The sequence below is a fragment of the Bos indicus x Bos taurus genome, chromosome 7 (genome assembly GCF_003369695.1).
Source record: "Bos indicus x Bos taurus breed Angus x Brahman F1 hybrid chromosome 7, Bos_hybrid_MaternalHap_v2.0, whole genome shotgun sequence".
In the NCBI taxonomy this organism is placed as follows: Eukaryota; Metazoa; Chordata; class Mammalia; order Artiodactyla; family Bovidae; genus Bos; species Bos indicus x Bos taurus.
In genome coordinates this window covers 41,781,552-41,793,941 of record NC_040082.1, presented here as the reverse complement: position 1 = coordinate 41,793,941, position 12,390 = coordinate 41,781,552, and the positions used below count along the sequence as shown (strand labels likewise).

Sequence of the window (12,390 nt, the reverse complement as noted above, 5' to 3'; positions counted from 1 at the left end):
AAATATACATAAAAAGAAGCCACCCTCCATTTGTCTGCACATCAGTTCTAAAAGTATTCATTGTTAAGTTACTTGTGCATCCTAGGCAAAAGAGTTATACATATAGAAATGCATCCTAATTTTCATTTGCATTAAGGTGATTCATTTTGATCTTCACCTTGCTTTTAACTTTTAATGATATATCTTAAAGATATTTTCATATCAGTGCATACAAATCTACCTTATTTTTTAGGTAAACATATAGTTCTAGAATGTATGATTGTATTATAAATATTTAAATAATATTTTATAGTGGGACATTTAGTTTCCAGGTTGCTTTCTTTGTTGTTTCACACAAGGCTGCAATGAAGATCTTGCATTGTGCATGCTCATGTAACTTAGAAATCTTTTGAAATACATATACTTTTGAAAACATATTTTTTCTTTGAGAAAAAATACATAACTCACATTTCTAACTATGGAACTGGTGAGTCAGACTATGTGACATCTTAATTTTAGAAGATAAATCCCTCAAAAAACTTGCCAAATTTTACATTCCCCACCAACAGGGTATTGGAGTGCCAACACCGAAGTGAAAGTGTTAGTTGCTCAATTGTGTCCAACTCTTTGTGACCCCATGGACTGTAGCCCACCAGGCTTCTCTGTCCATAGAATTCTTGAGGCAAGAATACTGGATGGGGTAGCCATTGCCTTCTCCAGGGGATCTTCTGGATCCAGGGATCAAACCTGGGTCTCCTGCATTGCAGGCGGATTCTTTTCCATCTAAACCACCAGCGAAGCCCAACATTGGGTATCATTAAACTTTAAAAAGAGGGGCCAACCTGATGAGTAGAAAAAGCAGTACAAACATTTTTAGGGTAAAGACTTTACTTTTTACATATATCATAACTTACATTCTCAAGGCACCTTCTCTTTAAGTACCCTTATCAATTCCATTGCAAGGGAAGTAAAGGAGGGTTAGATCAAAAACTGTGGTCTCAGAGGCAGTGTCACTTGCTTGCTGAGAACAGACCCAAAAGCCCCCTCACCTGGAACCTCCCTGTCTAGTTAACTTGGGGAAACAAACAAGACCAGTCACATCACCTTTTCTTTGCCTATTATGGGGAGGCTCATTTCAGAAACAGGTTCAAGATTGCCTGGCTCCACAAACACCAGAGGAACTTACTAAGAAATTCATCCCTTCAACCAACTGACATTTCTTTAGTACACCTTATGTGCCAGGAAATTTCTTCTCCTAGGTTTCACTTCCCCAAATGACAGTTTACACTTTGTTCAATGGCCCGCAGAAAGGCTCAGCTCTGTACTTCAAAGGGCATCGCAGAAGACACCCCAGAGGCCAATCAGGGTGTCTGGGAATTTCCCTAGTGTGCTTTGTAATAGTGTGGTACAGCGGAAAGTACACAAGATGCAGAGACAGAAGACTCGGACTTGAATATCAGCTGCTTTTGTTATACAGGACCTTTGGAAAAGTCACTTAACTTTTCTGAATCTATTTCCTTACCTGTAAAATGCAGATGATAATATCAGCTTTCCATCTCAGAGTGTTGAGAAAATCACTGAGATAAAGAAAGTGAAAGGGATTTGTAAATTCTATATCCACACACAAGAGAATTATCATCATTTTGTAGATAATCCAGTTTTGGTTGGGATATTAAAACTGTTATTTTATATGAAAGCAAAATAGTATTTGACCTAGTAATATAATTGTAAACATATGGTGTGGCAAAAACAGACATAATTAAAAGGAAATCCAAAAGAAAGACATAAAAGACAGCATATCTGAGAACAAGTTGACTCCTATCAGTTGGAATTGACTACCTTGAGTGCTGGCTTAAGAAGGATTCTGAGGCTGGATGTTCAGTTCTCCAAAGAAAGCATAATACCATGACTGACTAACTGTGGGTATAAGATACAAGATATCAGGTATTTGGTATTACCATTCTTCATTTCTTCACTCCTCCAAACAATTCTGTGAAATAGATTACACATTTCCCATTAAACAGAAATCACTAGATTGAAAAAAATTCAAACACTTAATGGAGTAAAGAGCAAGAAGTTAGGAGACATCTTTTCACAGAATGCACAGTCTGGGGGGATTTTATGTGTAAACTAGTTTAGGTCCTTCATTTTACAAGTACAGAATCAGAGGCCTAGAAAGTGGAGGAGACACTGCTCTCACCTTGTAGTATTAAATGTGACAGTGAATGTGATAGTGTTTTGAAAAATATCTACACAAGTGTAAAGTATTTTGATGTTCTTACCAGTCTCTTGATCCATATGTCTTTGTTTATACACAATTTATTCCTGCTCAAAAGAAACTCCTAAACCCAAATCCAACATAGTTTTATTTTGTTTTTATCATGTTTTATCATTTATGTTTGAAGGAGCACAAATAACAAAAAACATTAGGGAGGCCTTGAATTAAAAGTTTACATGGTTGACTGACAGTATCTTTTGTGACCTGTGGTTGGAAATAATTCTTTATATTTTAATTATTTTGGTTTCCTAACTATAAAATGCTAGCACTAAAGTGGAAAAATACTGATTATAACACACACACAGAGATGTTTCCTATTAGAAAATAAAGACTTAACATTGATATTTTTTCCAATAGAGGAAATTTTCACAATGAAGAGATTAGCAAGCAAAGCTAATAAAGTAAAGTGACTATTTCTTATTTATTATGGCTCAAATTTTAGTAATAAGATCTATATAGCCTTTAACAATAGCAGGTTGTTATTTTTAGTAATTTTTATTTGAAAATTTTAAAATGTCTTATCCTGAAAGCTAAACAAGAATTCTTCATCTTTAAATGACATTTAGTTGATTAAATCTATGAAATGGAGATGTAAAAATTAGCTTTGTATTAATATAAACACTCATTTCCCTCTAAACAGGCATGAAGGATATGTTCCAAGCAGTTATCTGGTGGAAAAGTCTCCAAATAACCTGGAAACCTATGAGTAAGATTTTTTTTTTTTTTTTTCAAAAATTGGTGCTAATTGGTCTTCTTAGATTAGGAGTGTCATTGGTTAATTATTAAAATACCAGTCATTTTCTTGACTTGCTTCCATACTCAGAACCCTAAATAAACAGCTGGGGGTCACTTTAAATAGGAGAAGGGGAAGGATATGTGTTCTCATCTCCCCTTTTACCAAACTAATGTTTTCAGATGCCTGCACACGTTGTAGTCAAAGAAAAAGTTTCTCCTGGAAATTCCAGGAATATTGATCTTACACTATGAACATTGGATCTAATATAGACTGATTTAAAACATGGTTTAATGCAATACTTCCAATACCAGCAGACAAACAGATAGGTATTAAATATCTGCTTAGTTTGTGTCATTTGTTTCAGACTGTTATTTAAAAGGAGAGTTCACAAGCAGTTTTAGTGGAATTATTCAATGTTTAATAAAATCCAAATGTGGAGAACAACATACTTACCATGCGCATGTATTTACCAGCTCAGTTGCTAGAAGGCCCAGAAGCAATAATACTAGAGTTGCAACATGCACACTCAGGTTCTGGTTTTTAAATAACACTTCCCACTAGAAACAACTGGGACTTCCTGGAGAAATGGCTTGGAGACTCGGAGTCAGGGCAAGGAAAGAACAAAGATGAAATTGGAACATTTTGATGCACCAAAATATTAAAGAAGTACCCTCTAATTTTTTGTTGTTAAGTAAAGTGAACACATTGAGTGAGCACAGAAGTCAGATTAAAAATGCCTCTTCTGACAAAATCTGGATAATCTGAGTATCAAAATAAATAATGACAGTAATGAACTACAATCACTGGGTAAAACAAGAATCTATCATAAATAAATACTTTGATAACTAAATAAATAACGGGACAAGAAGAAAAAAACTCCTTCTCACCGTGAAATGCCAAGGAATGAACGCAGAAGGAGTTTTAAAGTGAAAAACCATCTTTTTATAACTTGAAGTACCAACTGCTTTGGGCAAGAATCATCAATAAAAGTTACAAGTAGGTGGTAAAAGTTTGATATTCACATAGTTTCAAATTATCTTCCTACAAATCACTTATTAAAAAAAGGAAATACCTGGCAGACCCCATCTTAACTAAACAATCCAAGTTCACATCAATAAGGGGGCAAGCAGACATCGTGCAACTCCTGACATGATACACTGAGAAGGACACAGCATCACTTCAGTGATATTCCCACCCAAACATGCGTAACCTGAATTAGTCATGAGGAAACAACAGACAAATCCAAACTGAGGCCAACGTCTACAAAATAACTGCCCTGGGCTCTTCAGAAATGTTAATATCATGAAAGACATGAAAGACTAAGAAACTGGTTCACATTAAAGGAAACAGAAGAGATGTAGTAGCTAAATGCTCCAGTAATCCTGGGTCAATCTTGAACCATAAAAAAGCAAACCAAAAAAATAATGATATAAAGCATATTATTGGGACAACCAATGAAATCTGAATAAAGTCTAAAATTAGGTAACAGCATTGTGTCAGTGTTAAATTTCATGATTTTGGTAATTGTACTATGGTTATATAAGTGTATATTTTATTTCTTAGAAATACATGCTGAAGTACCTATTAAAATAATGTTCCAGTTTGGACACACTGCAGTTTGAAGAACTCTATTTTAGAAGATACAGGGAGTGAAAGTAGTTAAAGAATATTAATTATTTTGGTCCATTTCATTTCTCCTTCAAACTTATACATATTTCATTTTTTATATTAAAACATAGATAAGGAAAGAAGGAGCCATGTGAGAACATGCACATGACAAATAATGCCATGATTATGTTCCTTAGGAGTTAACAGATTGTAAGAACTGTATCTGGCAGGTGTAACTCCTGAAAGATGTGAAGTCGGGGGCTACAGCATAGCAAGCTAGGCTTTTCTCGGGGGAGACAGGGAGCCTTTAATGCTTTTCCTTAAGTCCTTGGTACATGACAGTTACAGGCTCTATATGGTGGTGATAAGAGCATGGGTTCTGGAGCCCCACTGCCTGGGTTCACATGCTGGCTACTCCAGACCAGCTTACTGACCTTGGGCAAGTCTCATAACCTGCTGATAACACTTCCTGACACTGATAGATGAGCTCTACATTAGCTAATTATTCTTTGCAGTCCTGAAGTTCTCACTAGGATATGGCTGGAGCTTTCCCCTAGCAAACTTTGATGGAGTCCACTCCAACTCGATTGGACATGAGTTTGAGCAAGCTCCAAGAGCTGGTGATGGACAGGGAGACCTGGCGTGCTGCAGTCCATGGGGTTGCAAACAGTCAGACACGACTGAGCAGCTGAACTGAACTGAACTGAACTAGTCAGAGATGTGATTGCAGCCTAGTTAACAGCCAATGCAAAAGAGAGTAATCAGGGCATACCCAGGAAGCCAACGTTCATACTGAGGCTGTTTTAAGGGAAACTTTATAAAAACTCAGTTAGTGTCCTTTTATAAACCTGCATAATACTAGCTTAGAGTCATCAGTCATGAAACTTCCAAAGATGATACCACATTGCATTTATCTGTTACATGTTATCTGTTGTTGCTTGCTTGAGTATAATGTTTCACACGTCCAAATTACTGGCCAGCCAGGCACAGAGCTGGGCTACTAGTTTCAAATGCTCTGAGATGTTTGAAGATGAGCTTTTAGCGCTATGTATGTTGATGAACCCAAACTATAAAAATGACATTGAATCCATAATATACTTAGATTTGCTTTTCCCCACTATCCAAATCATTTCATCACAGTGCATTGGTTCCTAAAACTGTCTGACATGAATTGTTTCATGGTAAGATCTATTCTTTGGTAGCAATAAATCTAGAAGTTATCTTTCTTTTCTTTTTTTTTTCCCATTTATATATTTAATCTATTATTCAAATTGCTCATAGAAAATTTGATTTTAAAACTTCTTCAGAGAAGAGATGAGCCACTTACCCTGAGAAAATTAGCCTGAAATCTTAAGAAATTAAAACAGTTGTGTGATAAAATCAGAAACACAAAATTAAACAATATTGTGTTATAACATGAACCCCGTGACACATTTTCCTTTTAAACTAAATTTGAAGTTCAATCTCAGGTCAGTTCACTTTGTAAAAGTAGAAAATATGTGAATATTTACCTTATTTTTAGCAGTATACATCCATTAAAAATTTTTAGTTTATTCAACAAATAAATTTGGCACTCATTTCACAAGGAATGTAGCAATACCTAAGGTTTTTCTACATTTGCAATTTTTACAAAGATAAACTAGCCTTATGGGACACTGTCAATGTTATTTGTACAGGAGCTTTTCTGCAGCTGGGAAAAATATAATTATTTTGCAGAAGATCTTGAAAACCAGTTTTACAGAAGAAAATGCTGCAATCATTTTAAAAGGGTATTTGCTACACTTTCAAATTTATATTCAACTTTTATAGCTGTCCTAGCGCCATTCTACTTATAACCATCCACTGACTTACAAAGCAGAGCAGAAGATAAATGTTTTCAAAATTTTGAATAAGGAAAATTTCCAACATGCACAGAAGTGGAGAGAAAAATATAATGAACCTCAAAGCCCCCCCAGCTTCAACAATTATCAACATTTTACCACTTCTGATTCATTTGTTCCCTTCCAATTAAACATTGTATTACCTGGAAATGGTTTGTACTTTTGCTTTTGAGTTTGAAAGTATTGGTAGAAACAGAAAGAACAAAAAATTCTCTAGTATTAATTATCTTTCATGAGTAAATAATACAATTTTTTAAATCTCATTTTTCTATGACTTTTTCCTGCTTTCAGGTGGTACAATAAGAACATCAGCCGAGACAAAGCTGAAAAACTTCTTTTGGACACAGTAAGTCTCTTTAACCTATCTTTTGGCTTCAAATAAAATGAATTGTGCTACTCTTTTTCAGCCAGGCGGTGGTTTGCGCTAACGCAGTGAGTTGATGTGTTGGATTAAAGTGATGTTCATGTCTGGTACTAGTATAAAAGTATTTTGGGGTTTACAGGCTTAGCATACATCAGTCCTGGAGAGGAAACCTGGAGAGGATCAAAGGTCTTGGTATTAACATATGAACATGGCCACCGCTTCAGTGAGTAGTCTTTCCCGCCATGATGGCTGGCCCTGGAGAGCTTGGGGCTGGTCTTCCCTGCCTGCCTCTCTGGTTAGGTCAGGGGTGGCTGTGATTCAGATTCCTCCTGGCTGAGCTGTGTGTGGAACTAGAGGAAACACATCACTTGTTTTTAACTTAATTTTCAAACAACTGTTCTTCTCCAGAGCCATATAGTATGAGGACCAGGACTGATCTTACCCAGGGGTGTCAGGATTGAGGGAGAGAGGGAAGTGAAGAAAGAAGGCATGGTGTGGTGGGGAATGTCTTGGCCCCCGCTCTGGCTCCAACTCAGTGTGTTGACTTTGGGGACATCTCTTCTTCCTTCTGGACCTCAGTTTCTCAACGAGTTCAAGGGAGGCATTGGACTAAATCAGAGAAGACAACTACCTAGGCTCATACTGCCACTCTCTAGTCTTGGTTCTGTGGCCGACCCCGTTGATCAGAGTTCATGGCTTTGGGGTCCTTCTCAAAACAGCACTCAAGGAAGCTGCCATCAATTGACTGGCATGCAAGGGAACCCCTCTCTTCCTGGATCATTAGGTCATTTGTTACTCTAAAGCTGTGCCTCTCAAAGTATCTGAGTAATGGATTACTTTCTGTGGTTGGTTTTTAATTTCCATTTGTTACAGACTTAAGTAAATTCAATAAAAAATGAATTAATAGGGAAAAAAAAGAAAAAATAAGAAGCAAAGACATAAAAAATAATGCAAGTCTAATTTTTTATTAGTATTAGGTTGCTATAAAAAGATTCTAAATGATTCCTCTCAATTTCTTTTTTTGTCTGGTGGTGGAGCAGTAACAGTTTGCCAACTGGCACCCATCCACAGACCACACTTAAAGTAGCCCTGAAAATTGCACGTTGGGGCTCTTGCAGAGAAACCAAATGCATGGAGGTACTGAGAGAAAGCTTTCTATAGAGAAATCAATTTATCAGTGTATTTGCTTAGAGCAGTGGTTCACAAGCCTGTCTGCACATTAAAATCACCTGGGAAACATTTTAGAAATACCAATGACAAGGTCCCACCTCAGACTCATTAAATCATAATCTCTAGTGGATAGGGTACAGGTATTAGTAGTTCAGAGAAAAATATCTGAGTGAGTCTAAATTCAGATGATGTTAATAACCCAGGCTCAACACAGCCTCACCAGTGAGACCAGTAAACAGTAGGCATGGGCTGACGGAGGGATTAGTCTCCCTATGCTGAAATGTCAAACGTGTTCCTGACATTTCACCGTATATTATTTTCCAGTTACAGTTTGAAGGTATTTCATATCTTTAAGAATCTTAAACTGCAAACCTCTCTTGGATGGAATGAAGCTGGAGTGACCAATGTATCCTGGTTTGCTTGGAACAGTTCGTTTTAAAACTGAGAGTCCGATGGTCCCAGAACAACCCCCACCACCAACCTCAGTCCTGGACAAACCAGGACAGTTGATCACCCCAACAGGCAACCATTACCGGTTTGGACAGTGACTAGGGGTGAGCTTAGAGAAGGGGACCTGGGAAGATTTCAGGTAGAGAATGAAGGGCTGTGATGAGAAGGTGGAAGGATGATGAATACCGTCCAAAAATAATCTAAAGGTATAGAGTTGATTATTAATGTACTATTTACTTTTGCACAAGGGAAACTTTAAAGTGATAATAAATTCATTCTATCAAAGGTAAAAATAAAATTTCTATATGAGGAAATTGGGAAGGGAGGAGTCATATTTTGAAGTCATATTTTGAAGCAGTGAACTTCTCCCTTGATTAAGTTGCCAGTAAGCAGGCAAAGAGGACAAGTTCAGTTGTTTGTGTGTTTACCAGTGACAGGTATATAATAGGCAGTCTGTATGATGGTGGCCGTCTCAATTAGCACCTGTCATGATTATGACATGTCTGCGCCACTTCCTTTATTAGGATTTCCCAGTATAAACTCACATACCTTACCATTTTGCTGAGCACAGAACTAAGCACATAAAGATACTTGAGATAGGATCTTTGACCTCAATAGGGACTCTCATAGACACTATCAGGAAACAAGAAAAACTCTGAAGAAAGAGAGAAGAATCTAAGATAAACTGAGCATATACAGGAGGCTTTCAGTACTCTCAGAATTTTGAGAAGATTCTAGAAGGAATTAGAAAGAGTTCATGGAGTAAGAGGAATTAAGGTGAGTCACTACTAGACTCTGGTTTCCCCTTGGTTCCACCCTAACTCAGCACTTAATTATTCCTTGTAGTTCCCAATAGAGTACACATTAGAATCACTAGGGAATTTTTAAAAATAAAGATTCCCAGGCCCTGGCCCAGACCTACAGAATCAGACTCTCCAGGGTTAGCTTCTGGAAACCTGTATTTTTTCAAGTCACCTTGTGATATATATGCGGCCTACTCAGCACGTATGTTGTTGGATAATATAATAAATTGTTAAATTAACCAATAAGATCCTATAATAAGAGTTATACTGAATTTAAACAAGTACAGTTTTGTTATTTTTAATCACACACTGGTTAATGAAGTATGCCCATGGGGCACCTAAAAAAGCTCATAGTAATGATTAGCAAAAGATGATTTCTATTTTACAGCAGTTCTTTGGAGGCACTTAAATACATTCTGCTTGCTAGAGCAGTTGAAACATTCTTCCGTATTAATATTCTAAACTACTTCACCAAATCCTCTTAGCTTCCTTAGGTCATATACAGGCAAACTTCAGTGGGTCCCTGTATTGTATGATGTTTAAAATATCAACAGAACTTTTTCGGGGGTGTATTTAGTGTCTCCTTTTCTAACAATTATAGGACCCTTAAAAGATGGATTGGTTCACTTTTATTGACCAAAATTGGATTTATTTCATTTTTATTAACTAAATATCTCAAGGTACTCTCCCAAACATATTTCACCATTAGAATATAAATGCTTTATCTTGTTCCTGCTTTACACAGGACCCCAGAACTGTACCTATGACATAGTAGTTGCTTATTGAATATTTGTTGAGTGAATGAATACAGCAAATGCTTAAGAAATGTTTTTGAAATTAACAACTATATTTTGGGAGAAGCTGGCCAGTCATGAGCATTGTTTGGAGCTTTTAAAAAAATACAAATTCTAGGATGTCAGCCTTCACCAGTCAAAACCTTGGAAATTGGTACGCAGGTGATTCTGGGACTTAGCCAAATTTCAGAACCACAGAAAACAACTCTTAGCATGTATTATCAGTTCAGATAACACCTCCTCTAAGAACATCCTCAAGCTTTCCCTCTCACAAACTGTGGAATGTGGTTTTTCCCCACCTTTGAACTCTCATGTTGCAATGTCATGACATCTCCAGTAGCTCTCTTTTCACTCAGCCATGGACCTCAAAGTCTGTCTTCTGTGTAACCCGTTTAGGTAGAGGGTGAATTCCTTGCAAGCAGGTACTTGATACCTTATAGCATGGCACATATTGAGTGACCTGAATTTGGGGCAGGAGCCTTTTCTAAGACATTGTTAATGATATTTCCATGATTCTAAGGTGTTACTAGTTAAAGATGCAATCGATATTGAGTCCACAGAAGAATTGTTTTAAGGGAAGAAACGAACCACCTCCAAAACGAAAAGTAGTTATATGTCAGAGACACTCAAATTCTAATGCAGCAAAACAAAGATACAAGTTATCAGTCAATATTTTTCATAATAACCTACCCTGTGTGTCAAGATTATCTTCTGTAAGGTCCCCTTCAAATCATATGGACAGAAAGAAAGAAGGACGTTCCTAACACAGTCAACATATCTCAGAAGAAAGCAGACAATGGTATTAATACTTCTAATGGATGGCATACCATGGCATGTGATAATAATGGCTGATGATAGTCCTAATAGTCCTTGTTCTGGTATTATACTCCAGGAACTGTTCTATGCACTTTAACTCTCCCAACCATCTTGCAAAAGTCATTTTACAACTGAGAAAACTGAAGCTCATACATTGAATCTGGAAACATCTGTAATTCACAGAATTATAAATTGTTAGAGCTAAAATTCTTTTTAAAGAATATCTGATCCATCCCCTTTGTGCTACAGGGGAGTAAACGGGGCCAAATTTAGACAGTAAATTAGTGTCAGTCTGGACTAGGGCAGGGACGCTTCTTCATACACACATACACACACACACACACACATATACACACATACACACACATAGTTAATAAGGGAATATATGAGTTAAGGTCTATTTTCCCATCTGCACATTTCCCACCCTTGGCACATTTTTTTCTATTGTTGCATCTTTATTTTTCTAGATAAAATAGTAAAAGATGACCTGAGACCTTGACTATATCCCATAGGAACAAGCCCACTCCCCAACCCAATCTGGCTACACTGCACAGGCATGGCAGTGATAGGAGCAAAGACCCTTTAGACTTCCCTGTTCTTGGTGGTTGTAACTTCCTCTGAGCCCCTTACAGGAAGTAGGTGATAATGTACATACCGGATGCCTCATTTTCCCCACACCCTGGACTGCCTCAGCCCCAAACCAGAGTTTCCTGTTACCAGTGCTGAATGCCACCTAGAGCAACTACTATGGAGGAAGAGCTCTGCCCACCTTCTGTCCTCAGCAGAGCTGACTGCAAACCTTACTTCTCTTTTGTCTGATGTCTATGGATCAGTTTACTCTTAACAGTTAAACCCCTCTCTCATCACAAATTTATAAAAAATAATAATGGTTTCTTTTAAAGAATAACAATAACGAAAAAAATTCTTAATTAAATAGAAGAGATATTCCCACTCCTTTCTTCACAGATAGCTGATAAACTTCAGGCCTTTTTGGTCTTTGTTTCTTCCCTTAAAATACATTACAAATGCAGATAATGTCTGCTTTGGCTAAAGCTTGATTTCTTCCTGCCCTGAATTTAATCCATCACATTTCAATGAGGCAAGAGCAAAAGCTTCAGTATTTAGTGAAAGGGGAAAACTTTTGAAGACAAGTGACACTATATAATATATGGATGGATATCATAAACATGACGTTGAGTTGGAGAAGGAAATGGCAACCCACTTCAGTATTCTTGCCTGGAGAATCCTGTGGACAGAGAAGCCTGGTGGGCTGCTGTCCATGGGGTCGCACAGAGTCGGACACAACTGAAGTGACTTAGCACCCATGCATGCATTGGAGAAGGACATGGCAACCTACTCCAGTGTTCTTGCCTGGAGAATCCCAGGGATGGAGGAGCCTGGTGGGCTGCCATCTATGAGGTCGCACAGAGTTGGACACAACTGAAGCGACGCAGCAGCAGCAGCAGCAGCAGAAGCCAGACACAGATTCACTATTCACAATATCAAAGGTTA

At 37.4% G+C, this 12,390-nt stretch overlaps 1 protein-coding gene across 1 annotated transcript in view; it reads left to right on the top strand.

Annotated features, from left to right (window-relative positions):
• The window catches only part of ITK (IL2 inducible T cell kinase), a 62,344-nt gene that overhangs the window by 32,728 nt on the left and 17,226 nt on the right, over positions 1-12,390 (top strand). The window contains exons 7-8 of the mRNA XM_027545826.1: positions 2,898-2,963; positions 6,773-6,827. Of these exons, the coding sequence (XP_027401627.1) occupies positions 2,898-2,963; positions 6,773-6,827 (121 nt within the window). The remainder of the gene's footprint in view (positions 1-2,897; positions 2,964-6,772; positions 6,828-12,390) is intronic.